General features: G+C 53.3%; 7 protein-coding genes across 7 annotated transcripts; 4 read left to right on the top strand and 3 right to left on the bottom strand.

Annotated features, from left to right (window-relative positions):
• Positions 1–95: 95 nt before the first annotated feature.
• On the bottom strand, positions 96–3,524 carry P170DRAFT_433810 (glutamine-dependent NAD(+) synthetase). The gene is made up of 16 exons (XM_024848580.1): positions 3,488–3,524; positions 3,271–3,362; positions 3,081–3,199; positions 2,918–3,024; positions 2,821–2,864; positions 2,692–2,750; positions 2,402–2,591; positions 2,327–2,352; positions 2,173–2,264; positions 1,957–2,121; positions 1,491–1,903; positions 1,088–1,422; positions 1,056–1,059; positions 914–956; positions 370–787; positions 96–286 (listed from the first exon to the last, which is right to left on the bottom strand). The coding sequence occupies exons 2-16, from the start codon at positions 3,297–3,299 to the stop codon at positions 177–179; spliced, it is 2,154 nt and encodes a 717-aa protein (XP_024707211.1). The 5' UTR covers positions 3,300–3,362; positions 3,488–3,524; the 3' UTR covers positions 96–176.
• A 269-nt stretch (positions 3,525–3,793) lies between these two features.
• P170DRAFT_433809 (NAD(+) diphosphatase) lies at positions 3,794–5,352 on the top strand. Its single transcript, XM_024848579.1, has 3 exons — positions 3,794–3,985; positions 4,047–4,493; positions 4,562–5,352. The coding sequence occupies exons 1-3, from the start codon at positions 3,889–3,891 to the stop codon at positions 5,263–5,265; spliced, it is 1,248 nt and encodes a 415-aa protein (XP_024707210.1). The 5' UTR covers positions 3,794–3,888; the 3' UTR covers positions 5,266–5,352.
• A 218-nt stretch (positions 5,353–5,570) lies between these two features.
• On the bottom strand, positions 5,571–9,884 carry P170DRAFT_471831 (uncharacterized protein; the record flags this gene model as incomplete). Its single annotated transcript, XM_024852873.1, has 2 exons — positions 5,571–9,434; positions 9,498–9,884. 2 exons carry the CDS (start codon positions 9,882–9,884, stop codon positions 5,571–5,573), a joined length of 4,251 nt encoding a protein of 1,416 aa, XP_024707209.1.
• A 387-nt stretch (positions 9,885–10,271) lies between these two features.
• P170DRAFT_506826 (putative flavin dependent monooxygenase) lies at positions 10,272–12,120 on the top strand. Its single transcript, XM_024854416.1, has 2 exons — positions 10,272–10,562; positions 10,619–12,120. The coding sequence occupies exons 1-2, from the start codon at positions 10,492–10,494 to the stop codon at positions 12,009–12,011; spliced, it is 1,464 nt and encodes a 487-aa protein (XP_024707208.1). The 5' UTR covers positions 10,272–10,491; the 3' UTR covers positions 12,012–12,120.
• A 1,760-nt stretch (positions 12,121–13,880) lies between these two features.
• On the top strand, positions 13,881–16,293 carry P170DRAFT_422844 (uncharacterized protein; the record flags this gene model as incomplete). Its single annotated transcript, XM_024847467.1, has 3 exons — positions 13,881–14,390; positions 14,461–15,279; positions 15,352–16,293. 3 exons carry the CDS (start codon positions 13,881–13,883, stop codon positions 16,291–16,293), a joined length of 2,271 nt encoding a protein of 756 aa, XP_024707207.1.
• Positions 16,294–18,254: 1,961 nt separating this feature from the next.
• P170DRAFT_401610 (putative SH3 domain protein (Cyk3)) lies at positions 18,255–22,350 on the top strand (the record flags this gene model as incomplete). The annotated part of the gene is made up of 1 exon (XM_024846380.1): positions 18,255–22,350. Exon 1 carries the CDS (start codon positions 18,499–18,501, stop codon positions 22,348–22,350), a length of 3,852 nt encoding a protein of 1,283 aa, XP_024707206.1. The 5' UTR covers positions 18,255–18,498.
• A 334-nt stretch (positions 22,351–22,684) lies between these two features.
• Positions 22,685–24,480, bottom strand: P170DRAFT_433802 (putative exopolyphosphatase). The gene has a single exon (XM_024848578.1). It carries the CDS (start codon positions 24,464–24,466, stop codon positions 23,045–23,047), a length of 1,422 nt encoding a protein of 473 aa, XP_024707205.1. The 5' UTR covers positions 24,467–24,480; the 3' UTR covers positions 22,685–23,044.
• Between the last annotated feature and the right edge of the window lie 171 nt (positions 24,481–24,651).

The raw sequence follows: 24,651 nt of genomic DNA, 5'->3' as shown, positions 1-24,651 counted from the left end.
TATATCCTCGTAGAAACCTAGCACGTGTTGTATTAAATGGTTCACAGAATTGAGTCACCAATCTATCACTAACAAGATCTTTTAACAATCCAATCCTCAAGATGATAGCATTGATACTCGGACCGCCGTCATACAGTAGCAAGTCTATGTGACTACCCCGGACAAAAACGAAATGTCTAGTCGGCCTTCACGCTCTTCTTCTGAGCTTTTCCGGTAGTCCATCCTTTCGATTCCCAATACTTAACGCTATCTTCCATCTTCTTGTAGGCCCAGGAGAACGAAGGGTCTATTCAACGTCCGATTAGTCACGTAATTCCCATCGCCAGATAAAGGAAGGGACAGGAAAAAAAAGAAGGTAATTGCACTTACAGAGGAACTGGCGGAGATCGTGTCGGTTGTCGTCAGGCGAGTATTGTTCCGCGTGGTAACTCGGCGTGATCACGGTCTGCTTGTGTCGATTGATCGCATAGTTGTAGAAGAAGTGGCGTGTCTTCTCGTAGATCTCGCGAGGACTGTACTCGTTGCCCCAGAGGTGGAGGAGCCGCTCGTACATCGACCAAGGGCCCAGTTTCTGGATCTTGCGCAGCCGCCCGAAGATGGAGAGCTCGGCGTAGGTGACGCCCATGTCTGCTTCGTCGGATTGCACGTAGGTCGCCGTGATGGGCTCCAGTTCGGCGGTTGGGGTGGCGGACAGGAATTCGTGGAGGATGGGCAGTTCGAAGGAGTCGCGGGACCAGGCGATGAATTTCTTGAGGTCAACTTTGGAGATGGAGCCGATGGGGTTCAGCTGGAAGTTTGTTAGTTGGCTTGATGCTGCACAAGGGACGACTTTTGCAGCAGGAACTAAAAGAATGATGCAGGGGGTCTCTAAACCCTAAGGATTACCCAATTTTGGGGGATGGTCGATACTTACATCGGCACTGCTGGCGTCATATTTTGTCAGGTAGCCTCGCAGACTGCATTGATGTAAATTAGTAGTGCTCAAAGCCAGGGGATATGGACGGAAGCCGGAAGATCAAACGATATTTACATACCATTCTAAAAGCAATTAGTAAAATTAAGGGAAGAAGAGCCAGAGGATACATACCATCGACATTAGACGACGCCAGCACAAGGAGTCCACCTCCACCCGGGCGTTGACGGACGGTTGGCAGTAAAGAAGCAAACAGATATGAGAGGACCATTCTCAAACGCGCCTGGACGTTTTGCAAAGCTTGATTCTCTGCCCGACTACCACCGTGGACCTTGAATTTAGGCTGGAATGTTGTGACAACGGTGAAGAGGTTTGTCAGAGAAGTCACGACTGTGTCGAAATTGAAGTCGACATGGTAGGATCCGATATCTGCAGCAAGACCTTTCGCTCGGTCCCGTGTTTCTTTACTGGAGTTTTGCGTACCCATAAAGCTGGTGTGGAATATGCGGCTGGGACAATGTTAGAGGCCTCAGGCATTTGACAGGACAGAATAATGCGCAGAGCGTAATAGACCTACTTGCAAACTTCTTGGCTGGTAGTGGGAAGCCATGTCGAATCGGCCGGCTCGGCACAGAGTCTTCGGACATCTTTGATGACCTGCTCATTCCCCTCTGACACGGCTTTAATGACTTCTCGACACATGGAATGCACAATAGTAGCAGTAGCACAACTATCAATACCTCCACTCAGGGGGAGGAAAAAGCCAGCCGCACCGCTTCTCCGCAGGTAGTCCCACAGCCAACAAGCCGGCCCAAGAGCAACTTCCTCCTCGGGGGCATGATAGCGCGCGGCAAGGGTTTCAGAGGGAGCAAGGCTGGGCTCGGCCTCATCATCTCGGCGAGAAAGCCTGGTGTCCAAGTCAAGGCGAACATAAGGAGACTGCTTGCTGGCCTGCATGTTGCGACTAGAACTGGAACGGTAGGTCCTCACCTGTACGATTGATTAATGAACGATCCAGGGCTGGGTGGAAACAGGCGTTATACTTCTTCAATGTCAACGGTAGCCGTGACGACTTCCACATCGTTCAGTGAGAACTGGGAACCCTGGGCAACAATGTTTCCGTTGACCACAATCATCGCACAGCCATCGTAGTAAAGTCTATCGCCATCGCAGCCTTGCTGGTTTGCGTACAGGTAAATGCCACCGCTCTAGGCAGAGTTAGTTACCAATATTTTCTAGGACGAGTGAATAGCACAGACCAATTTTGTAGCTTGGGTGATGAGGTTAATCCGAGTGTCAAGCTTTCTAAGCTCGTGGTGACTTCCTGACGAGTTGGAGATGATTTCCACGCCTGCGTAAAATTAAGTATACCGCGAAAATAGACCACAGCAACACCAAAGAACCTAGACATACCAGCAAGGCCATAGGGAATATGAGGACTGTACCAAATTAGTGAGATATTTTATGTGGAAAGACAGTGAAACGCACCCGTTAGGAGTGAATAATTCCTCGCACGTCTCGACACCGAAACAAGTATCCCGAGTGCTGATGACTGCATCACCGAAAGGGACCTTGTACTGTCCAGTGATCTTTCCCACGATCTGCTCAAGGTAGTAATCCTCGATCTCTTGAGGTCGTTGCCAGGGCGTGAAGTGCCGGAGCTCTCTGTAGTTACCGTCTAAATTTCAGGCGTATTTATCAGCGCTTCATGTCAATGGTGGTTTCTGCTGAACCAATAAGGAAGTATGATTGTCAAAGACAAGAGAAGGGTAACGAACCGTTGGCGAGCCACATCTTTGGGCGGATCAAGCTGATCTTGCGGTTGTAGAAGATGACACTTGAATTCCAATTAGCAGGGAACAGGTGCACATCTACACCAGAAAGACAAGGGAAAAGAGAAAACCCACCGGCAATTATACGATACGTTCCTGTGGCGTACGGGCATACCTACCTATAGCCTTGTTAAACCTGTGGACCGACATATCAACAGGGCGAGACACGAACATCAACCACAATATCCTGACAGTCGGGGTGATCAATGATGCGGGCAAGCATCTCCCACGAGTGAAGGAAGGTATCGCCCTCGTGAAATCCATCCAGCACGCCATATCCTATAGCCCTGTAAATACTTATGAACCACTTGTGGAATCTCGTTGTGAAAAGGTACCGGTGATTTCAAGTTCGGGACCGACTCGCAGAGTAGCACCTGCAGCCTTGGCCTTGCGAATACTCTCGATGATTCGTTCCGTGTTCCCCTCAAAGTCCAGAGCCCATTGGTTGAGGGAGCTGAGGTCGAGCTTGTCAGTGTATGGTCTTGCAGGAGGCGGGCCATGCGCTTGACCAATTGAGTCTCTCACCATGTTGCCAGAGTCACAAGGTGACCCATGTTGACCTTATTCCCGGCTCAATCGAAGCGATAGGAAATGACGAAGGGTAGATGCAATCGCCCCTAGTAGGAGATGTGTCAATGATTGATTTCAATGGCTGGTGCGCGAACCCCGGGACTCCACATGGAGCTGTGGATGAAGAGTGATTCCCGGAAAACTGGCCCAGACAATCCGAGAGCAAACCCACCTGGATATCCCGAGCAATGAAGGGCACTGAGTCTGCGTGGAGGATGTTGACGGGGACTGAATGACGCCGATAAGAATTGGAGTCGGAATGACGCCGGTCACGTGTGTGGGGAGCTCCCCTCGTGCCCCGCTGTCCGTCACGGTATTACCGCCGGTCCCGATTCTTACCCATACAAACCCATAACCGTCGCTGGCGGTGCCGGTAATCGGATTACGCAAGCGGAGGGCCTCGGCCGGCGGGACGGCTGATTAATGCATTCTTATCGGAGGCACGAGAAGAGCAACATTTTGGTATAGACGCTTTGGACTTCCTCAACCTCCCTTCCTGCCGGTCAATTTGCGTGTCTTGTCGCATTGCCCCCCGCATAGAACCCACCCTCTATTCTACTCGATTCCAGTACAATGAGTGATCATTCTCAACTCCCCACGCCTGCGCATACGCAAGCCGAATCGATGCTGTCTCGACGGTTTGGAAAGGAGACTGTGAATTACTTCTCCAGTAAGGATCTCCCCTTCCAATGCCCGCCAGACTTTGAAATCCATGTCACTAATTCTGCCAGGCTCACCGTTGAACCGGCTTTCGTTCCTCCGCGGAGACCACCCGTTTCTGTCCGCAGCCCTGAAGCACCCCTCTACGCGCTTCATTGTTCTGAAGGAGCTTGCTCCTCTCACAAAGTCCCCGGCGGAACTGTACCACGCAAAGCACGAGGAGGTGCAGAAGCTGGTGCCCGCGAGTATCTACGATAAATCCGAGGAGGACATCATCAAGGAACATGACTCGCGGAAAACGAGCCCGCATTTGATATTCCTGGGACTGGACGAGAGTTCTAAGCAGGGTGGCTTTGCTTGGAAAATCTATACCGGAACCCCCTACTTTGCGCTGGATGCGACACCCAGGGGCAGCGAGGAGCAGCAATCCAATGCCAAAGATATCCTTGGCGCTCTCGAGGCGAAGGGGCTAAGTTTCCTTCAGGCGAGAGTGGCGATGTCCTTTTCGGCGGATGAGGGTATGTTCTACATCTGACTGGTTCTGCAACGGTTCAACACATGGGAATTCGCTAACACCATCGCAAAGCCGCCATCTACGCCCAGGCCCGCGCCTTGATGGACTGGAACACCCGAAACACCTTCTGTGGCACCTGCGGCAACCCCACGATCTCCGTGAACTCGGGCACCAAGCGAGCATGCCCTCCTACAGATCTTGCTCGTGTGGCTGAAGGAAAGCCTGCCGACCGGCCAGCATGCAGTACGCGCACCACGATTTCCAACCTATCCTTCCCGCGTACCGACCCAACCATCATCGTGGCTGTGGTCTCGACCGATGGCAAACGCATTCTGCTGGGCCGTTCCAAGCGCTTCCCTCCCAACTGGTACTCGACCCTGGCTGGGTTCATCGAACCTGCAGAGTCCGTCGAGGATGCAGTCCGGCGAGAGGTCTGGGAAGAGGCGGGTGTGACGCTATCGCGTGTCGTGATCCATTCGACGCAACCGTGGCCTTACCCTGCTAACCTGATGATCGGAGCAATTGCGCAGGTCAGCGACCCCGCCCACGAAACGATCAATTTAGAACATGATCCTGAGTTGGAGGATGCGAAGTGGTTCGATGTTCAAGAAGTCGAGGAGGCCTTGAGGATAGGAACCAGTCCTTTGGGAGAGAAGGCGGGATCTGAATACAAAGAAGGGGGACTGCGACTACCGCCGCCCACCGCTATTGCTAATCAGTTGATCAGAGCGGCGATTGGTATAGATCTGCTGGGGGACAAGAACTCGAAGATGTAGAGGCCGGTATGTCGTGTTGGGATTGGCCGTTTACTTTGGGGTGTGGTATATAGGCGGTATACATACATACTAAATACAGGATCGGTGTTATAGAATATCGCATGAAGCGAGCTGCTGAGAGAAGATTCAACTCGTAAGGATGCATGATTGGATTGCTCTAGTGTAGGTGCGAAATATCCCCCGAAAACCACACACCATATGATGAACAATCATGGGTTGAGGGAAAGAAAAGCATGAACACTCATAAAAAACGAATAAATCCGAGTTGAATAGGGGTATATATAGCATGAGCTTTCAATAGACGTTCAAAGATTTGCATACACAGTTCCATCTCGAAGTTCATGGATACTCTCCTTGCCAGACGGCGAACCAACCTCGGTGTATCTCCTTCCGTCCCTTAACTCATGAATCGTGATTCTGCGATGGGATTTCCTATTCCGCCGTGAGCTGAGGTTCGATATAGACGATTCGCCACGTTCACCAACACGTTGTGTCGAGTCAATACTCTCCGAGTCGCTGAGTGCCACGCTGCTGGCGGGTGTTCCTTCTCGACCGGCTCTCTCAATAGACGCTTGGAGCTGGGCGTCCGCCACCATTGCCATGCCATCTTGTTGGTACCACTGCCGCATGTCCGTCGCGTAGGTTTCTTCTTTCTCGTATTCAACCGGCGGGCCCTCGACCTGCGTCTTGTTTTGGCCGTCAAAAACCGCCCAAGCGCTAGTGCTCGCACTAACGAGCATCATGGCGCGGTTGAAGCTTTTGACCTTGAAGTTGCGCAAAAGAATAGCGTCACCCTCCGATACGGAGGGAAGAGCTGCCTTGAAAGGTCGAAATATTTGAGCAAAATGAGTTGTGCCCGCCATAGACGGATCCGTCAGCTGAAGGGTCAATATGTAATCCTTCTTTCCTGAAGATGCTCGAATCACAGGGCGTGCTTCCGTAACAGCGGAGATGGTATCTATCGAAGCATTGTAATGGTCAACAAGCGTAGCAAGGGGCGCAAAATAAGAGAGTTTGCTGCGCAAGCCCGGGTAGTGGCGGTCTACGCCAATCAAGCTAATGTCGTCCAAGGCGTTTCTGGCGTCAGGGTCAAGGGCAAACCCTGCCTGCAGAGACCGGACGTCGTCGGAAGTATGGCTCTCCCTATGCATTAATGACCCCTCGATATTCTGGGATCCTTCCCGTGATTCTACCACGGAACTTGCCTCGATGTCGGAACCATTCTCTACGATATTCTCGTCCAACGCTTGAGATGCAGGAGGCTCAGCATGAGTGTAAGGAGGCCTCTCATGCTTCCGTGAGGCACTGTCTTGGGTAGGCTCAGGAGTCGGTAACGATTCAGCTGCCGCGGCAGCTGGAAGGAATTGCTGGTGGATTTCGTTCAATGAAGTAGAGCTCGGACTTGCCAATGGCTGGGATTGGGAAGCAGAATCGTGCCCTTCTGGAATGGTGCCGGCGGGAATGTGTGAAGATGCGGCGCCGTCGAGAATCAAGCTATAATCGACTTTCCGATCAAAAGTAGACACTTCAATTGCCTCTCTAGATTCAGAAAGTCGGGTATCTTGCTTGTCACCCTCAAAAGTGTCGCTTATTCCTTCCTGACCAGGGCCGGAATTGTATAGCTCAGGATCGATTGCCATCTCGACAGCATGCGAGGCAGTTTCACCGATAGTACGTGTTTCCTCGATTGTTTCTGTGATATTAGAGTCATGGTGCAGGAAATCTTGTTCTGGGGCTTGTGGTGGTGCTGTTATGCCGTGCCGTTCTTCGTAACTCTGTTGAGAAGTCGCTTCGTTTTCAAAATTCGAATATTCCGAGTAATCGGCACCCGAGGTAGACATGGTTATCTGCGCCGTATTTTCACCTTGCTCTGGCGCTTGTCCAACACGTATTTGTTCGGGTTGAGTTAGCCCATTGTCCAGATGTTGATTCTCCGCCCATTGTTCGCTGGATCTTCCATAATCTGTCTGGTCGAGCAGGACCACTTCGTCGTCTTCCTCTGATTCTGATTCTGGTTCAGACCCAGACTCAGATTCAATTGGCTCGTGGTCCAGTTCTTCTCTATCCTTCATCTCCTCATCCGCCATTTCGTTCTCCACTGGGTTGCCTTCGGGTTTCTCATCATTTTCATTGTCATCAGATGCCACTTCCATATTCGTAACATCGTCATTCACATCCTCGTCTTCTAACATCTCTTCTTCCGGGTAATCTTCTTCCAAGAGTTGTGCTCCCGAGGATTCCGTTTCCGAAAGATCTTCTGACATTCGTTCTGACGATTGTGTTTTCAGCTTCTCATTTGTGAATCGATGGTCTTCCGCATTCTCGGCTTCCGTGTGGTATTCAGCTTCGGGCCAATCTTCATTTTCGGAATCAACAGAATCTTCACGGGACGAGTGACCGCTGCTAAGTGATGGAGACGCTGGTTCCTGGTCACTGGGGATGTCCCCTGTTCGTGGTACAACATGGGGAGCTTCATCTTCGCTATCACTGTCGAGCACAATGACTTCAGGCTGCGAGGTTTTCGGTTCAGGTTGATGCTGCTTCGGCGAGACATCATCTACCAAGTCCGATTCAGAGTCAAATTCGTCTTCCTCTTCATACCGGTCCCCATAGAGCCTCTCTTCTTCCTCGTCCGATTCCTCATCTGAGTCCGAGTCTTCCGTTTCATCGATTTCATCTTCCTCCACTTCCTCCTCGTCCTCTTCATCATGCGCAGAACCGTGGTGGTGATCTCGTTCATCAACTTCGTCGCTCTGGTTTGTTGAGTTTTCTTCGACCTCGTTTAGAGCAGGTATGCTACCCTCGCGAGTTTCCTCGGCAGCAAATCCCCGGTAAACTCGTTTTTCATGTGGATTGTCTGCCTCCACTTCGTCTTCCTCCACGTCATGATTCTCCTTACTAACCGTCTCAGCATAATGCTCTTCCATCTCATCTTTTCTCACACCAGGCTCATCTATATCATTGCCTTCCATGTGTTCCTCATCAGTGTGTTCATCCCCCGCGTTGTCATCCTTCGGTTCTTCAGACTCACGAGGTCCTGTCGTTGCGTAGCTTTCGCGATTATCTCTAGTGCGATCCTCACCGTGGTTGAGACCTAATGTTGGGTCCGCTGGAGGCTCGACGGAAATAGCAGAGGATTTCTGGTCTTGCAGGACGCGGTCAATGGCGGTTCTTGCAACTTCGGCGACGGACTTATCAGCCGCTGTGGCAGCCACGGAGGGGCTTGAAGATAGGGCTTCATTTTCTAGGCCAGTGTTTTGGATTCCTGATTCTCCGACGACCATCGTCGTTTGGCTTTCCGTCTCCAGCACAGCGCCCGCGTGTTCGCTCGTGTCCTCTTCTGAGCCTTTAATTTCCCGAGACAATGATGTACTGACGGTCGTAGCGTGAGTCTGGGCCACGTCTGTGATTGGCATGAAATAGCTTTGTTGACTGGACGAGTTCGTGACAAGCGGAGACGGAATGGGTAATCCAGGAGACGGGATAGGATGAAGACGCGGTGTGTCTGTTGGAAGAAAAGATGGAAACTGGAGAAGCCCCTGTCCGAGTCCGAAGGCCGGACGAGGAAACTCTGGTTTTTGAACGGTAGCAGGGTGAACAAATGGATTCTCAGCTTCGAGCCGTTCTGGACTTTTGATCGGCTTTGCACGGGCCTGTGGCGTCGGAGAGTTCCCCTCGGCAGCTTGAGCAGTATCCGAGGGGGTTTGCTGACCGGCGTCATCGCCTGCCGCCTCTAGGGGCTTCTCCGGGGAAGTTTCTTTGTCTCCATCCGGCTCCGACCCCTCACCCCAATCCTCATCAAATATGTGCGTCCAATCAACCGGTAAATCCTTGTCGCCCGGGCTTTCTGGTTCGTCGACCAAGCGCCAGTCGCTGTGTTGCATACTATATCTCGGTCGTTTCCTGCCTTTCCCCGGCACATACCCATCCTCTTCGGCAAAGGGATCGAACGCGGAATCGACTAGACCTCCGAAGGATGCACGCGATTTTGCCGTGAGAATTGGAGTTTGCCATGATCCAGAATCTCCCACATCTTCAGTGTTTTCGCGCTTGTTGAGGTTGTTCCTAGGAGGGGTGGTCGGAGCGGTGGTCGCGGGCTCGAGGCCATTTGTTTGAGACAACGAAGGCTCAACCTTGATGGTTGAGAAGGGGATGGAGGATCGCGAGACCTACAATGTTAGTCAGTGGGCTGTCCGGTTACCCATGAGGCCTGAGACATTCTGGGGAATTACCTCTAGAAAGACACGATCATCGAAATGCACATCCCACGCCACGCATTTACCAGGCGTCTGGACTGCGGCATCGTTGCTCACGAACCGCGACCCAGCCAAATCCAGGCACACATCATCTCCAATGCCAATTTTAGACTTCGCCACATCTTTGGCGACGGGCCCATGAAAGATCACTTTGACTTGACCATTCGAGCGACGTAGACGGAAGTCGGGCTCTGCTAGCAGAAGGCCGAGGGACTTGGTGGAAGACGAATACGGCCATAGGAGCGTGACGGTGGCATGAATGGCGCTCGCCTGCAGGTTATCGGCTGTCGGCGAGAGCTGCGCGATCGGGATGCGCGACGAACGTAAGGGTTTGGAGATCGGAAGCTGCTCGGCGGCGTCCATCGCTGCGGCCATTTAATCGAAACACGATTTCCACATGTCCTCGATCGTCGGATCACGCGCGTTGCATGGCCCCCTTGCACCACCGGTCCTCGACTTGCGATTTCCTCGGAGATTAGGAGGAGAGGTAGATAGCTGGGCCGAGTGACTCTGATTGAAGGATTGCGAGCGAGAGAATCGACGAGGGAAGCTTTGGCGGTGGCTTTGCATCACGGGGTCTGGTATGCGTATTGCCGGTATCGTCCTATTTGTAGTGTAATCGGCATATCACCCACGTATCAGCCTGTATCAGCCTGTATCCGTCTGTATTCACGCAGCCATTCAATGTTCCTAATGCATATCCAGGGCGTCGTTTGCCCTCTCCATCCTTCCGGGCTCATCGGAGCCTCCTAAGGTTGGCATTTCTCTGCTCGCATGCCATCAAGGGCTGTCGCGAGGTCCCGAAGCACGACATATCATGGCGGGGTGGCAACACCCGTACTAAAGTCAACCCCCCCGCCAGCTTCGTTAGATGCCGGATTCCTCTTCCTCATTCACCTGCAATCCATTCCCCTCAAGTCAACTAGAGGGGTTCTTCCACGATTGGACCCGTTGAATCCGTGATCGAGCCATGACAGTTTCAACGCAGATCCGTCGAATTGCGGTTATCGGTGCGGGCCCATCGGGTCTAGCGGCAGTGAAGTATGTATGCAACGTTTTCTTCGAGACAACTGTTTTTTTGGCTGACAGGGTTTCAGGTATCTTTTGGCCGAGAAGGTTTTCGACACGATCGATGTATTTGAGAAACGCAGCGCGGCGGCTGGAGTCTGGAACTATTGCCCGGGCGCCTTGAAACAAGGCCTGTCGACACCTGTCCCCCAGCTTGATCCGAACGAGCCTCTGGAAAAACCCATATGGCCGAAAGGGAAATCAGACCCAGTCTTTGTATCGCCCATCTATAGTACTCTGGAAACCAACATCCCCAAGGAATTGATGAGCTTTGGAGACAAACCGTTCCCTGCGGACAGCCAAGTGCTACCCCAGCATTCTACTGTGAAGAAGTATTTGGATGATTACGCAGAGGAAGTGCGAAGCTTCATTCGTTTCGAGACTCAGGTCGAAGATGTGAGGCGGAATGGCTCCGAAGCGAGCGCCTGGACTCTCTCCACTAGGGACCTGCGTACGGGAGTCAGCAATACGCATGGCTATGATGCTGTCGTTGTCGCCAGCGGACATTACGACGTTCCTTATACGCCCGATATAACCGGCATTAAGGAGTGGAATGAGAATTACCCGGGTGTTATCTCTCACTCCAAGTTCTTCGACTCCCCGGATGATTTTCGCGATAAGAAAGTCATTGTCGTGGGGAGTTCCGCATCAGGAATCGACATTGGGAGCCAGATCAGTACGGTGAGCAAGGGCAAGCTCCTGGCTTCGCAAAGGTCAGAGTCGTTCCTTGTGCCCTCCACTGCCGCGGACAAGGAATACTTCCCTGAGATAGTGGAGTTCCTGCCAGCAACTCAAGGTACAAGGGCAGTCCGCTTCGCGAATGGTCGGGTTGAATCCGAAATCGATGCGATCGTCTTCTGCACCGGCTATCTCTACTCGTTCCCATTTCTGTCATCCCTAGATCCTCCGCTTATCACGGACGGTCGCAGAACATTAAACACCTATCAGCATCTTTTCTACACATACGATCCCACCCTAGTTCTACCGGCGCTGCCGCAGAGGGTCATACCTTTCCCATTGTCCGAGAACCAGGCTGCTGTTTATGCCCGAGTCTGGTCTGGCCGACTTGCGCTGCCATCTCTCATCGAAATGGAAGACTGGGAGAAGTTAACCGTGGCACAAAAGGGTAACGGGACCTCCTTCCACCTCTTGCCCTTCCCCCTTGACGCAAATTACATGAACTTCCTCTATGAGTGGGCGTCCCAGGCATCGCCTCGCCCTGGTCTTCTGAATGACGGCAATGGGAAGGTAGGGAACTACTGGGGAGAGCAAGAGAAATGGCTGCGGCAGTTGTTCCCCGAAATTCGAAGAGAATTTATTGCAAAGGGTGAGGCAAGGAAACGAATTACAAGCCTTGAGAAGCTTGGCTATGATTTTGAACAATGGAAACGGAGCCAGGAGGAATCCTCCGTGAAGTTATAAAATAGACGCTACTAGATAGACTTGCTAGCCATGTTGCCTGAGGCAAATTTTGTAAATATAGATGGCCAGGCTTAGGTAGAAGTTAGAACCTAGAGAGATGAAATCCGAGTACCATCCATGAACGTTCCTCGGAGACTCAGATCCTCTGCTTTTGAAAGATGAGCATATTTGCCAAACACTATACTGCCATTGAATGCTAGCATCACTCTGAGGTAAGTTGAGGCTATTCAGGCACCGTTGCAGAGGGAACCGGAGAGGCCGTCATTGATGGGCGGCCTTGGGCGATAAGGCGTCACGTGCCGGCGATCATCCGCTGCCCGTCGCCCGAGTTCATTATTCCATCCATCCATTCATTCCTTTACCCTCATACTTTCTCACTTGCCCTCGTCCTCTTCACCCCCCCCCCCCCCCCCCCCACCCTCGCCAAGTTCCTCTGCAAGTCCCCGCTGCATCGGTCTTTTGCAGGTAACACCCACAAATTCCTTATTCACTGCACCCCCACTTTTATCAACTCCTGTACCTGTGTTATTCTTGAACCTCCGCCATGGTCTCCACTTCGCCGATGTCCTCTGGACGCGCATAATGGGGTGCCGGCGCAAGTCCTCTTCTCCTGTAATTTTAAACTCCACGGACGAAACCAAAAGACCCCAACGGAAGCAGAATTTCGTCATTATCTCTAGCGAGGACGAAAACGACGACAACCATTCAAGTTCCAATTTAGACGACGACGAATGGTACATCAATTGTATTCTTGACGAGACCGAGTCACAGTACCTGATTGACTGGGAAGGAGATTGGTCACCAAGTTGGGTGAGTCGCCTTCCCTGCCCGCTTGTCGTGCATTGTTCTTGGGTAAGCCTGTTCGACTTGAACTGCGACTAATAGGGATCCTGTTGAACAGGAACCCAAGGAGCACGCCAGTGAGCTTGCTATTCAGACTTGGGAAGAAACGAAGAGACAGGCCCACTCCAGGCCAAGTAGTTCTATTGAAATAGAACAGTTTGAATCATCTGTCCGACGACCCCAAAGTCGCAACAGGGAATTCCCGGGTCTGTCAGAGCAAGATTCAGAACGCGAGGACTCTCCTCTATTTATTCCAATTGACACAGTATCTGAAACACCGCAAATTGAAGTGACCAGCGAAGTCTCCGACACATCTGTCATAGAGCAATCGCCAGAGCCAGCTAGACTTGGAAGCATTGACTCGGAGGCTTATTTTGAACTTAGCTCATCATCGCCACCTCAATCTGACATCTTTGGATACACGTCCAAGTTTGTCATTCCTGCAGAGTATCAGCTTCCAGACGAAATCCCAGATACCTGCGCCATCCCGAATACTCCAAGTAATCCCGGGCACGCTTCACTCACTACTGACCGACAAATACCGAATTCGGACAGGGTACCAGTTTCAGAATTTACCAAGGATTCTGGAAAGCCCGAGTCTGCTAATTTTTCCGTCAGTCGGACTCAAGAAGTGAACGAAATAGCCGAGACTCCTTCTGGTCCGTTAAGCATTCCTGAGAGCCAGTGGTCGCAAATACACACTGAATCAAAAGGCTCTTGCTCACAGTGCTCTCATAGGACTTTCAGCTATCGGTCTATCATCAGCACTCTAGTCTCACAGATCTATCGCTCCGGTAATTTGTCTTCCGCAGGGGATCGACCCTACACTGGTATCTCTGATGGTTTTCACTAACTTCCTCCCAAGGCGGCAATACCCCTTCTCAACGCACGAAGTCAATACCAGACTCGTATCCAGACAACAAGATACCAAGCCAAGAGTCAATACACATATCACAGATTATTTCGACAACCGAAGTCACCGTTGAAGCCATGGAGGATGAAAAAGATCCCCAGTTAATTGACACCATGGACAGATATGACAAATTTGACGGTGCCACGCCAAGGGAAAAATTGAAAAATGCATATGCTCAACTCAACGCTAGACTTAGTACTCCGGTCATCCAGAGTAACGATGCAAGTGCCACGCCGTCCTCCGCAGGAGATATTGAGCCTACAGCTTCTGCTCCTGTGCCGGAAACGGCCGCGCCTCTAAGTGTCAGAGTGGATAGAGAGCATGGCAGCCACACACAAACAGATGCCACGTCAGCTATCCCTGCGCCGTCCGCGGAAGAGCCTGTACTGGAGCTCTCTCCACGACACGACGTGCAAACGATTCAACCCAGCGCACTTGCAGTTAATAACGCCGAGGAGATACTCCCGGGGTCTGTCCATCTCGGTCCATCTGAATTTGCTGTGACGCTCCCGATGGACTCCAGAGTCAAGGATAGCTATGAGAAAGTCTTGGCTAGTGAATCGCAAGGCATCCGTGAGTTTCTCAAGATTTCGAGCTCTCACGATGAAGTAGCTGAAAATAAGGTAAGCCCAATTCAAACCCCCAATTCTAAACATAAACCTTTTAAGGCGATTATTCTAAAAGTTTGCCCAGATGGAAAGCCTTAAACTGAAGGTACACGACGTGCTTAAAAATTTGAGCAACGTTGCAACACACCCAGATCCGAATCTCAGTGCAACGGATTTGGCGCAGGAAGCTGCATGGGCTGAGTATAACAGCGCAAAGTTCCTGCTCTTAGGTTATCTCGTGCAGCTTGCGAGTAGCCGTGACATCCACTTGGTAATCCTGGTCCATGGGGAGAAGTCTCAGAAAGTTGTCGAACGCTACCTGACAGGTAAGGGTCTTGTCTACACGCGGCCGCGCGAAGAGATGGGACCTGGGACCAACCTCGAAATCTCCATGATTAAAAATTCTTTGAGTTTCGGGATACAGTCGACTCGCAATGATGGAATTATGGAAACCTACAAAAGGCCTTCTGCAATTATCTCGCTAGACTCCTCCTTCAACGCAAAAAGCCCATCGGTGGAGCATATGCGCACCACTTTCGCGCGAAATGGAAATCTGCTTCCCGTGATCCGGCTCATTATCGCAAATTCAAGTGAGCATGTTGAGCTGTGCTTCCCTAACCTTGAGCAAATCCAGCAGCTACGTTTGGTCATCCAGTATACCATGCATCTTTGTGATATAGTGGGTGACCTCCAGGACGACGCTCTCGGTGTGCGCGAGGATATAGACGAAATTCTCTGTTGTCTCCTGTCTGATAACTTCAACTCCCACTGGTCACTGCCCCAGGTCGAGCCGCTACATATCGTCAGCCCGGAGGAACTGGAATCCCTTCCAGTCGAAAGCCAAGGCAGAGCAGATGTTGAAAGCGCGTCCATCACGCCAGCACCAAGCCAGAAACGTGCATTTGTAAGTCATACAACCCGAAGTCTGCCTACACCCATGTGTAACCTATGGATGACACTACTAACATACGGATAGGACGTGGAAGAAAACGAGGAGCAAGCCTCCAAAAGACTCAGAGCCGATACATCACAAGACCCTACCCAGCTCACGGAATCCTCCAAATTCCCCAGTCAGACATTGGACCGTGACATTCAAGCATTGGAGAAGAGCCTCATGCAAATGAGAGCCTCGCATGCCGCCGAGCGTCAGAGTCTTCAAGCATCGTTGGCTGCTGTACAATCTCGTCTGCAGGAGAAGGAGAAGGCACTCGAAACGCTCCAGCACCGCTATGAAAGCCGGACCAAGGATCTTCATAGAACCCGACAGGAGCGCGATCGACTGTCTGAAACCAAACTTGCCTCCGAGCAGAGAGTCGAGAAGCAGAAAGAAGAGCTCGGAAAACTGAGGGATGAGCGCACTCAACTAAGGCACGATCTGGAAAAGGCTCGAGAAGAGCTGAAGACTGGCGGAGGCAATGCAGCAGAGTTAGAGCCGGCACGGGAGGAAATCCGGCGCCTGACCAAGGAAAATGCCTCCTTGCAACGAAAGACAGAATACGAAAGCAAGCAGGCGGAGTATACGCGCGAGCAGTATCAAAACGCATCTACCGTGGCAGCGCAAGCCGGAAACGAAAGTCGCCAGCTGCGGGAGGAGAATGAAACGTTGAAACGCAAGGTGGCCGGCGATGTCGCTCGACTCAAAGAGCTCAACCTGAAGAGTGATGCAGAGCGGCATATGTCTCGTATCGTCGAACTGGAGTCCACCCTATCAAATCGCGACGATCTGCTGCGCAGGAAGGAAGAAGAACTGCGAGAAATCCGTAAAAACCGCCCTTCAACTCGGTCGACCAGCACCCAGCCCCGAAGCCCCAAGTGGACCGCCGGTAATAGCCGCCCTACAAGCCCCGGCATCAACAATGGTTCAGCCATTGCCGGCCGGGGCAGTGCCTTGAGGTTCAGCTCGGAAATGTCTCTCTGAGATCCTCAGGTAAACTGTCAATATTGTGTTGTCTCGGATATTGTTCCTTTGGTTTCTGCATTCTTGTTCATCTCTACCCAGCCGATACTTGTTGCTTGCATTAACAGAGCGTTTTCTTACCCCCCATTTGTCCCTTCTAGATTTTCTTAACCATGCTGAGGTAAGCATGTAGAAGCCCAGCATGTCTAGTTTTAACGAAACTGGGCGACTTGAAGAGCCCGCCCTACCGTTATTTTCTGAAGAGGATCCAATATGAATACTTAGCCCCATTGCCATTTGGTTTGCTGTCCACAGACTGTACTAGAGTGTGCAATTAGGTAATTGCTCCCATTGGGCTCAGTGGAGAGCCATCATACGATGTTGTTTCAGGACTTACTGGGCATACTCCATACAAGCAGTGAGAAGCCTTGTAAGGCACCGCATCGTCTGATCGTCGTCCCACTTGGCATATCCCGGTCTACTACGAGTCTTGGTGTTACTTGTATATTTGTATTGACATGGTCATGTATTTCATATCCTCACGTTCGTCGAATGTCCAACAAACGAACTTATTATGTTGGATACAAAGTTAAGGAGCTGACATAATATGCAGACCCATGATCGACATGGCTCCGTTGTATGAGGCGACAGCAGGAATGTCTCTCGAGGAAGAGACTGCGAGCCAAGCGCCCTGGAAAAGCGCGTCATCGATGAAATATACCAGCGTGGATAGAGCCCAAAATACCACAGTATCCCGGTAGTGATCGGCAAGCAAGGGGCACAACTCCTGTATAGTCTTTGTTGTCAACCGTCCCCGGGGCTCGGTTGGTAGCGAGAATCCGGACCATTAAGACCCTCATCCACAGTCGATCCTTGCTTGACGAGTGCTCCGAAATATCCTGATTCCGAGTCGTATAAATAGAGCCGACGAATGGCATTTTGGTGGCGTCAGCTCATGGGGTCATGAAGCAAGGGATCGGAATGTTGCCATGGCAGACAGCACTACGGACAGCAAAAGCCGGGTGGGCGAAGACCAAATAGTGCAGCTTTCTACGCAATCCCCAAACTCAATTTGACCGAAGGGAGGACACAAGGGGGTTTGAGCGGTGGCATACTGCCTGGGAAAGTCTGTTGAGGGTTGGCGCCGGTGGCCCTGTGACGATCTGCGCGTGCACGGAGGAAAAATCAGAGGGGGAAAACAAAGGATACGACGACCTGTCTAGAAGAGGAATCTGGGGTAAACTCCGACGCCTCTGCTGGACGTATCATGTTGACGGTGGGTCGGCCAGAAGAATTGGAAATGGTCCGTGTTTCAGGGCTATTTCCGACGAGATTCGGTCCAGTTGGGGCCATGAAAATAGAAAGATGGGATAACCGTCCAAGTCCCAGGCGAACACAAAGACCATTTTTCACGGCAGCTGTTTCCGGATGTCTCTTCTCCCTCTCCTGACAGCCGGATTTGATTGGAAACCCGTGGAAAGGTCATCCATGGAAGCAAGCTGAGCGGGTAGCGGAAGAACAACCATGGGTCAGGCTGGGGGTGGCTGGGGAGTCGCTTTGTGACAGGGTCCATTCTGTCGGCGTCGTCAGTGCATTGGCCAAACTCAGAGCTCCATACAGCGATGGGATGCGATGAACAGGTAGAAAGTACTCTGATGTCAAGACAGAGGGAGGGAGAGAAGGAGAGAAACACAGGCAACAGACAGGAAGAAGAGCAAATCACGGGCGATAACAGCGTTTAATAAGCTTATCGATAAGGCCCCGCTAGTCCCAAAGCGGCGCCCACGTAAACACCAAAACAGATCGGGCCTCACCGTTCAACTTGTCACTCTCGCTCTCTCTCTCTCTCTCTTCCTCTCTCTGCCTTCCCTCGTTCCCCCCCCCGCCCCCCCTGTCGTTGCGCACGTTGCCGTACGCAGGTGCTTCCCTTTTTTTCCTTTTTTCCTTTCTTTTTTTTTTCTCTCTCGTTTCTTTTCCCACTCCACCCTTTCCTCTTTTATTTATTTCCTCTCTCTCCTACCATGTCCCTCTTGACTGCTCTTCACGGCTCCTGATCCTTCCTAAGTGCCGTCCTTCCTCCGCCTCGGGGAAGCTTCACATCCCCACTCTGCCAACGCAACCTCTCCAAGGACTCGTGTCCGCCAATTGATTCGTCCTCACGCTCGGCAAGCTTTCTTCGAGATCAAGTCGCTGTCGACAATCAATTGTCGCTCGTCTCTCCCCGTGATGGCCCCGGGCGCACCTCAACTGCCCACCCGCTTCCCGTGCTGGTGCCGAGCCGTGTACTCCTGGGGCGGAGAAACCAAGCGAGATCTGGGTTTTGTGGAGGGCGATCTGATAGAATGTTTGAACGCCGGAGATGGTCAGTGGTGGATGGGCCGGCTGCGACGCGATCGGCGCATGATGGGTCTGTTTCCCTCCAACTTCGTGGAGGTGTTGAGCGAGAATTTCGTGCCGGTCAGTCGCACGGAGAGTCCGATGGGCCCGACGGCTCAGTCTCCGATCACAAATCCGACGTCCGCGCCGAAGAAACAGAAGACGGTGTTCAGAAAGCCATTTCAAGCCCATAAGGAAGCGGTTGCGCCCTCCGGGGAGATGTCCCGGAGCGGCACCTCGGCATCACCGGTAACGAGCTCCATCCCCCAGACTCCACCCCGAGATGGGAGTCTTTCGCGGAAAGTCAAGCCCCTGCGCACTCCGGCGACCCAGGTGAAACACCGAAGCTCCGTGGCTCGGCCTTCTTCGCAATCGGGATCCTCCTCGCGGACGGCCTCACCATGGACCCCACAGTCGCGACCCCAGCGAGAACCAGAGTCATCGCCCGCATCAGCAACGCCCACAGGTCATGTCATCCCCGTGGTTCGGCCTCCATCGCGCGCTGTATCCCCTCGTCCGCCGCAGGAAATAGAACTGTCGTTACCTACCATTCCCCCGGGCCCAAGCTCCGCTCGTTCCCGACCTCCGTCGCGCGCGGCGTCTCCCCGACCCCCCGATGAGATGGACTACCTCCCACCTACAGTACCACCGGCAGTCCCCATGGGATATCACCATGTTCCCTTTCGCCATACTTCCTCTCGCGAAATCTCACCTCTAGAATTACAGGAACGCGAGGATTCGCCGCCCCCGCCTCCTCCGCCCCCGCACCGAGTCGCGGTCAATCGACAGCCGTCCGTGGAGGTGGGCGTTCCGACTCGTTATGACATGAATGATCGTTATGTGACAATATCAAGAACTCCATCTCCGGCCGTGCATTCGCGTGGACATACCCCCTCTCCGCTTCGAGACGCCATGGAGGATGTGATGACATCTTTGGAGGACATGGGCTTGCAGCGAGGCGAACAGTCGGCATCCCCGCAGCCGTCATTCGACAACCCGTGGTCACCGGATGCTTATGAGACCCTGCGAGACGGCCGGCCTGCGCAACCGATGGGTCGCTCGTTGACGTCGTTGGGATTCGACGGAGATAAAGACGATCTGCCCCCAAGCGCACCGCCTCACCGAAGCAGCGTCTATCCCACGGACCATTTCCTCGATGGCCCGCCGCAGATCAACAATTACGTGCAGAGGATGGAAAGCCGGCTTCGACAGATGCAGGCGCAGAATCGACGGGGCTCGGAGGATATACACTTATCGGAAGAAGACGAAGAACCTCCTCCGCCACCCCCGAGAAATGTTCCCTATCACGGCCGGCACAATTCTGTACCGGCGCAATATTCTTCGTATCCGGCGGGCCGGCGATCAGGGCAAGATCTGAGGGGCGACATTCTTGACCGGAGCTATACGAACAAATCGAGCACAACCAACTCCTCGAGTGGGGTGCAGAGTAACAGCACAAACACGACGGCCAGCACCGAGCGAACGAGCCAGAGCTTGATGAGTGGCGCGTCCGCCGGCGGGTTCAGCGCCACCAGCGCGGGAAGTTACGCCCGGAGGAATGTCGGAGCCAACGGACGGCCCAATACGGCGGTCGACGCCTTTCGCGGCCGAGGCTTCAGCGACATCTCGCGCATGTCTCCTCGACCCGAAACCCCTCTCACCGGCATCTCCTATCACTCCAGTCACAACACGTCTCGGCAGGGTGCGTCGTCGGCAATCCCTTGGACGTCCCCCGATACGGTCACCGAAGAATCGGCCGGAGTGTTCGGTGGGCTTTCGACGCCAAAGGCCAAGAAGCATGGGTTTTTCAAGAAGATCTTCGAATCGGCCAAGACCGGCGCCGCCAATGCCAGAAGCAGCATCGCGGTTGGGCAGAATGGCGGGTCCTATTCCCCGACCAAAGGTCGGGCGATATCTCCCATTCGCTCCGCCCAGTCACACCGAGATACGGCCCGTGAGATGGGGCTGGGTAGTGCCATTGACTGGGTGCAGGTGCGGCGGGACGTGAATCGAGCAAGCTCGCCCAGCCGAAACGAGCGCGTCGAAAGGGCTGAGCGATGCCAGATGATGGATCATCCGGTGATCTATGCGGTGGAAGAGTTGTACGAGAGCGCCGAAGGCGATGAGAGCATCGACGGGCTACCGATCAGTGAGCCTACGGATTTTGCTACTGCCAATCTCAACCTCGTGGATAAGAGTGCCCGCTTTGTCAATAGCCTCCCGCCGATGACCAATCCGATGAGCCTTGCCCAAGGATACGTATGCCGGCCTTACAAAAGTGATGTGCAGCGGCTTCGGGCCCTCTTCACTTGGGTCAGTGAAAAGATCGCCTGGGATGAACCGGTGGAGGAAGTCGGCATTGACCTGAAGAGAGTCCTGCAGACCAAACGAGGGAGTCCCCAGGAGGTTGCCTTCCTTGTCCGGGAGATGTGTGCCGCCGTTGGTCTGCACGCCGAGGCCATCAAAGGGTTCCTCAAAACACCGGGCGACCTGTACGATCTAGACAACCTCTCTCGCGCGAACCATTGGTGGAACGCGGTGCTGGTTGACGGCGAATGGCGCATTATGGATTGTTCCTTGGCCAGCCCGACGAACCCGCTGAGGAACGAATTCGTCACTACCTTCTCGCCGGCGGCCGAGAACTGGTATTTCCTGGCGCGCCCTCTCGAGATCTGTTATACCCACGTGCCTCTGATCCCCGAGGAGCAGCATATCTGCCCCCAGATCTCCCTGGATGTTCTTCTCGCCCTGCCACCCGTCTGCCCGCCTTATTTCAAAATGGATATGCAATTCCCGGACTACGACACCAGCCTGGTACGGATTGACGGCCTGGAAGTCATGCAGATTCGCCTGATCGTGCCCCCCGACGTGGAGTGTGCGGCCGAGGTTGAAGCGCCCGCCTTCGCCCGCGATTCAGATGGGGACTTCTTTGAGAGTGGCGAGGTGGTTCGCAAGCGGGCCTTGGTTCAGCCCGACTGGATTCATGGCCACAAGCGAGTCACCGTCAAAGCCGTTCTACCGGGCGACGAAGGACAGGGGGTCCTGAAGGTATACGCGGGTAAGAAGGGGCTGATGCATTCCAATCGTGACATCCCTCATCCACTGGCCCTGTCAATGCCCATCATGCATAGTGGCGAGAACCCGCCGTATGAGTTTGTCCTGCGCCATCCGACTCCGCATGCCCAGCGGCACGACCTGTACATCATGCAGCCACAATGCTCCAAGTTGGCCGTCAACAACACCTTTGTGTTTGCCGTTCGCCAGCACCCGTCCTCCCTCCCGATCCCGTCTAACGGCAACGAATCCGCTTTGAGTGGCCGCGTCTCACCGTCCATCCTGACCCGACCAGCGAGCGCCCTTAGTATGGTTTCCAGCTCCGCGGGTGGCTCCTCCGTCTCCACCGTCTCGAACGAGTTCTCGGCCTCGACGTCTGCCATCTCGTCCGGCCGGTCGAATTCGGGGCGAGAGAAGCCGGCCAAGCTGGCAATCCAGTCGCCGTCAGGCAAGATCTTGCGACTGAGCCGCAAGGCCGACCACATGGTCAGCGCCACGAGCAGTGCAGACTCCGCCACCGATGCTGCGGCTGAAGGCAGCGTGTGGGAAACGGTGATCAAGATCGGGGAGCGTGGCGTGTGGAGAGGACTCGTCCTTGCCGATCGTGTTGCCCGATGGTGTGTGTTCTGTGAATGGGAATGCTTCTAAACGACATGATATCTGCAATGATTCTATGTTCCTTGATACATTTCACTTTTTCCCATCTTTCAGTTCGACCCTCTTTTTTTTTCTAATTATTCTTTTCCTTCTTTTTTGTCTTCTTGCACACCGCATGACCTTTATCTGAGAACCGAAAGCAACGTCGAGCATTTTGGATTGGCTGACTGTTTTTCATTTCCCGCATTCTTCCTTGCCTAATGGTTGCATTGCATCACTGAGCCCGGGGTTGGGGTCCTGCATGGTTGCATCATTCAAGATGTTATGTGTCATTTGATCGTTTTTTTTTTTATCTGATTTATGTGAAGGGCAAGCATGGACGGACGCAAATCTACTACATGAGTTGGAGTTACTGGAGAACATTCCTTGCGTATGGCGACTGGGTGTACAATGTGTGATTATGGACTTTTTCTTTTCTTTTCTTTTCTTTTCCATCTTCTCTTTCTTTGGCATTGTATTTCTTTTTATCTTGGACCACGACCAACCAGCGCATAGACTGATGCATGAATATTAGAACGAAAGGTTAGGCCTAACGTCATGGCCACAACCCTCACATAGTTTTGTTTTCTCTTCTGTAGGTCGTGCATTCGTAAGATAAATATAGAGAACGCCCGCATCTCGGCGCTGTCCATCATCATCGCTGTGTCATATATATGTGAATATTTATATAGAAATCATATCGGTATCAAAGCCTGTCTCCTGCCGGAGAGGTCACTGTCTCCCGGACCAGCGGAGCCACCTGTTTCCGGCTCTTTGTCACATCCCCCTGGACCCAGATCCGTCTCCAAGGGACCTGGTCACTGGATAATACGTCTCGGATAGTCTGGGCCTCGGACTGGCCATCCGCATGGGCGCTTCCCAGATCAGACCACTCCTGCAGCTGCAACTGCGATCTCGACCGAGCCTCTAGATCGCGGAGCGCATGAGCCGCGACTCCATCGTCCGGCGCACAGACAAGGAGCTCGCGCACGAACGCGCCGTCCCGCACCGACGAGCTAAACGCCGTCATCACCACGACAATGTCCAGGTTCCGCTGCTCCGCGAACACGCGCAGCGCGTCCAGGAATGCCCGCGCACTGCCCGCTTTCCGCACAATCCAGGGGATCGGCTTGACCATGGAGCAGAACCCGATGCGCACGGGTCGGTCGGGTCGCAGGGGTGACGACTCCGCCCATTGCTTGTAGTCGCGGTCGAGGATCTCATCGACCGTGAGCAGATCCAAACTGTTCTGTTTCGTTTCCTGGATCTGCGCGTAGTCTCGCTCGATGTCACTGCGCTCGGTATTTGTGGTTTCGAGCGTCTGTCGCAGGATATCCTGCGCACGCGTGTCAACCGCCGTCACCTTGTCTGCGGCGGTCATGTTGACCGTGTCGATGAGTAGCGGGGCCATGGCTAGTCGGGCAATCTGACATTCTTCCTCGGAGGGGTTCGAGTCTGCGGTAGGGGAAGAAGGCGTGGGCCACAATCCCATGGTGTGCAAGGTAGTCGTGACAAGTGAAGAGCAGGATCCGGCTTTCTCAATGACCAGGGGGTTGAGATTAGGGGCCAGAAATCCCTCATCGACGTGGTGATCGATGCAGCCGACGACGGAGAATTCGACCGTCGGAAGACCCTCTAAGCGTCCGGTTCCGCGCTGCCCATTCGTCGGACGGATCGGTAATGCGTTCCAGTCGACGAGGACCGCGTCGGCGGTGAGGTGACGGGGTGAGCCATCTGGTCCATGCTGCTGCTGCTGCTTCAGGTGTTCTGCGAAGTCTGCGACGGTGAGGATGTGGTCGCGGAGGAGGGGCCCCGCGGATTCGGGCGTGTCGTCCCACGGCTGGTCTGCCATGTTCGTGGATATCCAGAGTGCCTTGGCAAATTCAGGCCGTAGGCGACGGAGTTCTGGGCCCGAAGGGACCTTGGAGAGGTTGATGAGGGGGATATGGCGTCGGGAAGTGCGATTGGCGAAGTACGAGTAAACCAAGGCGCATACCATCGAGTCCAGATCGGCGGAGGAGTTGCCGATGACGTAGATGGGGGATTCGGCGGGAGACAAGGCCCCCGAGACGAAGCGAAGATGGGTCTGGCGCGCAGCCCGTAGCATCTGCAAGAGACTTTGCGCCATTGTGCGTAGGGGTCTGCAGTCTGCAGTCTGAAGTCTTCCAGATGAGCTGATCAGGTGGCAGAGGGCAGATGGAAGGCGGTGAAGACAGTCCAGTTATATTGCAGCAGAATCCCTCGCCGCCCGGTTCACCGCCCTTGCGGCATCGCGAAGCATCAACACTCGTCCCTCCTCGTCCCCTCAACTAC

The sequence above is a fragment of the Aspergillus steynii genome, assembly GCF_002849105.1.
Source record: "Aspergillus steynii IBT 23096 chromosome Unknown P170scaffold_2, whole genome shotgun sequence".
Classification (NCBI taxonomy): Eukaryota; Fungi; Ascomycota; class Eurotiomycetes; order Eurotiales; family Aspergillaceae; genus Aspergillus; species Aspergillus steynii.
The sequence above is the reverse complement of the archived record's forward strand: the minus strand, read 5'-3'. Positions and strand labels throughout refer to the sequence as shown.

What these genes read in the sequence shown, in the direction of transcription:
- P170DRAFT_433810 (XM_024848580.1), bottom strand. Translation starts at nt 3,299, where the DNA reads ATGGGTCACCTTGTGACTCTGGCAACATG. An exon ending in ACCAGCCAAGAAGTTTGCAA is followed by an intron (nt 1,423 to 1,490) that starts GTAGGTCTATTA and finishes ACATTGTCCCAG; the next exon opens with CCGCATATTCCACACCAGCT. An exon ending in CGATCTCCGCCAGTTCCTCT is followed by an intron (nt 287 to 369) that starts GTAAGTGCAATT and finishes GACGTTGAATAG; the next exon opens with ACCCTTCGTTCTCCTGGGCC.
- P170DRAFT_433809 (XM_024848579.1), top strand. Translation starts at nt 3,889, where the DNA reads ATGAGTGATCATTCTCAACTCCCCACGCCTGCGCATACGCAAGCCGAA. An exon ending in GACTGTGAATTACTTCTCCA is followed by an intron (nt 3,986 to 4,046) that starts GTAAGGATCTCC and finishes TAATTCTGCCAG; the next exon opens with GCTCACCGTTGAACCGGCTT. An exon ending in GTCCTTTTCGGCGGATGAGG is followed by an intron (nt 4,494 to 4,561) that starts GTATGTTCTACA and finishes ACCATCGCAAAG; the next exon opens with CCGCCATCTACGCCCAGGCC.
- P170DRAFT_433802 (XM_024848578.1), bottom strand. Translation starts at nt 24,466, where the DNA reads ATGGCGCAAAGTCTCTTGCAGATGCTACGGGCTGCGCGCCAGACCCAT.
- P170DRAFT_506826 (XM_024854416.1), top strand. Translation starts at nt 10,492, where the DNA reads ATGACAGTTTCAACGCAGATCCGTCGAATTGCGGTTATCGGTGCGGGC. An exon ending in TCGGGTCTAGCGGCAGTGAA is followed by an intron (nt 10,563 to 10,618) that starts GTATGTATGCAA and finishes ACAGGGTTTCAG; the next exon opens with GTATCTTTTGGCCGAGAAGG.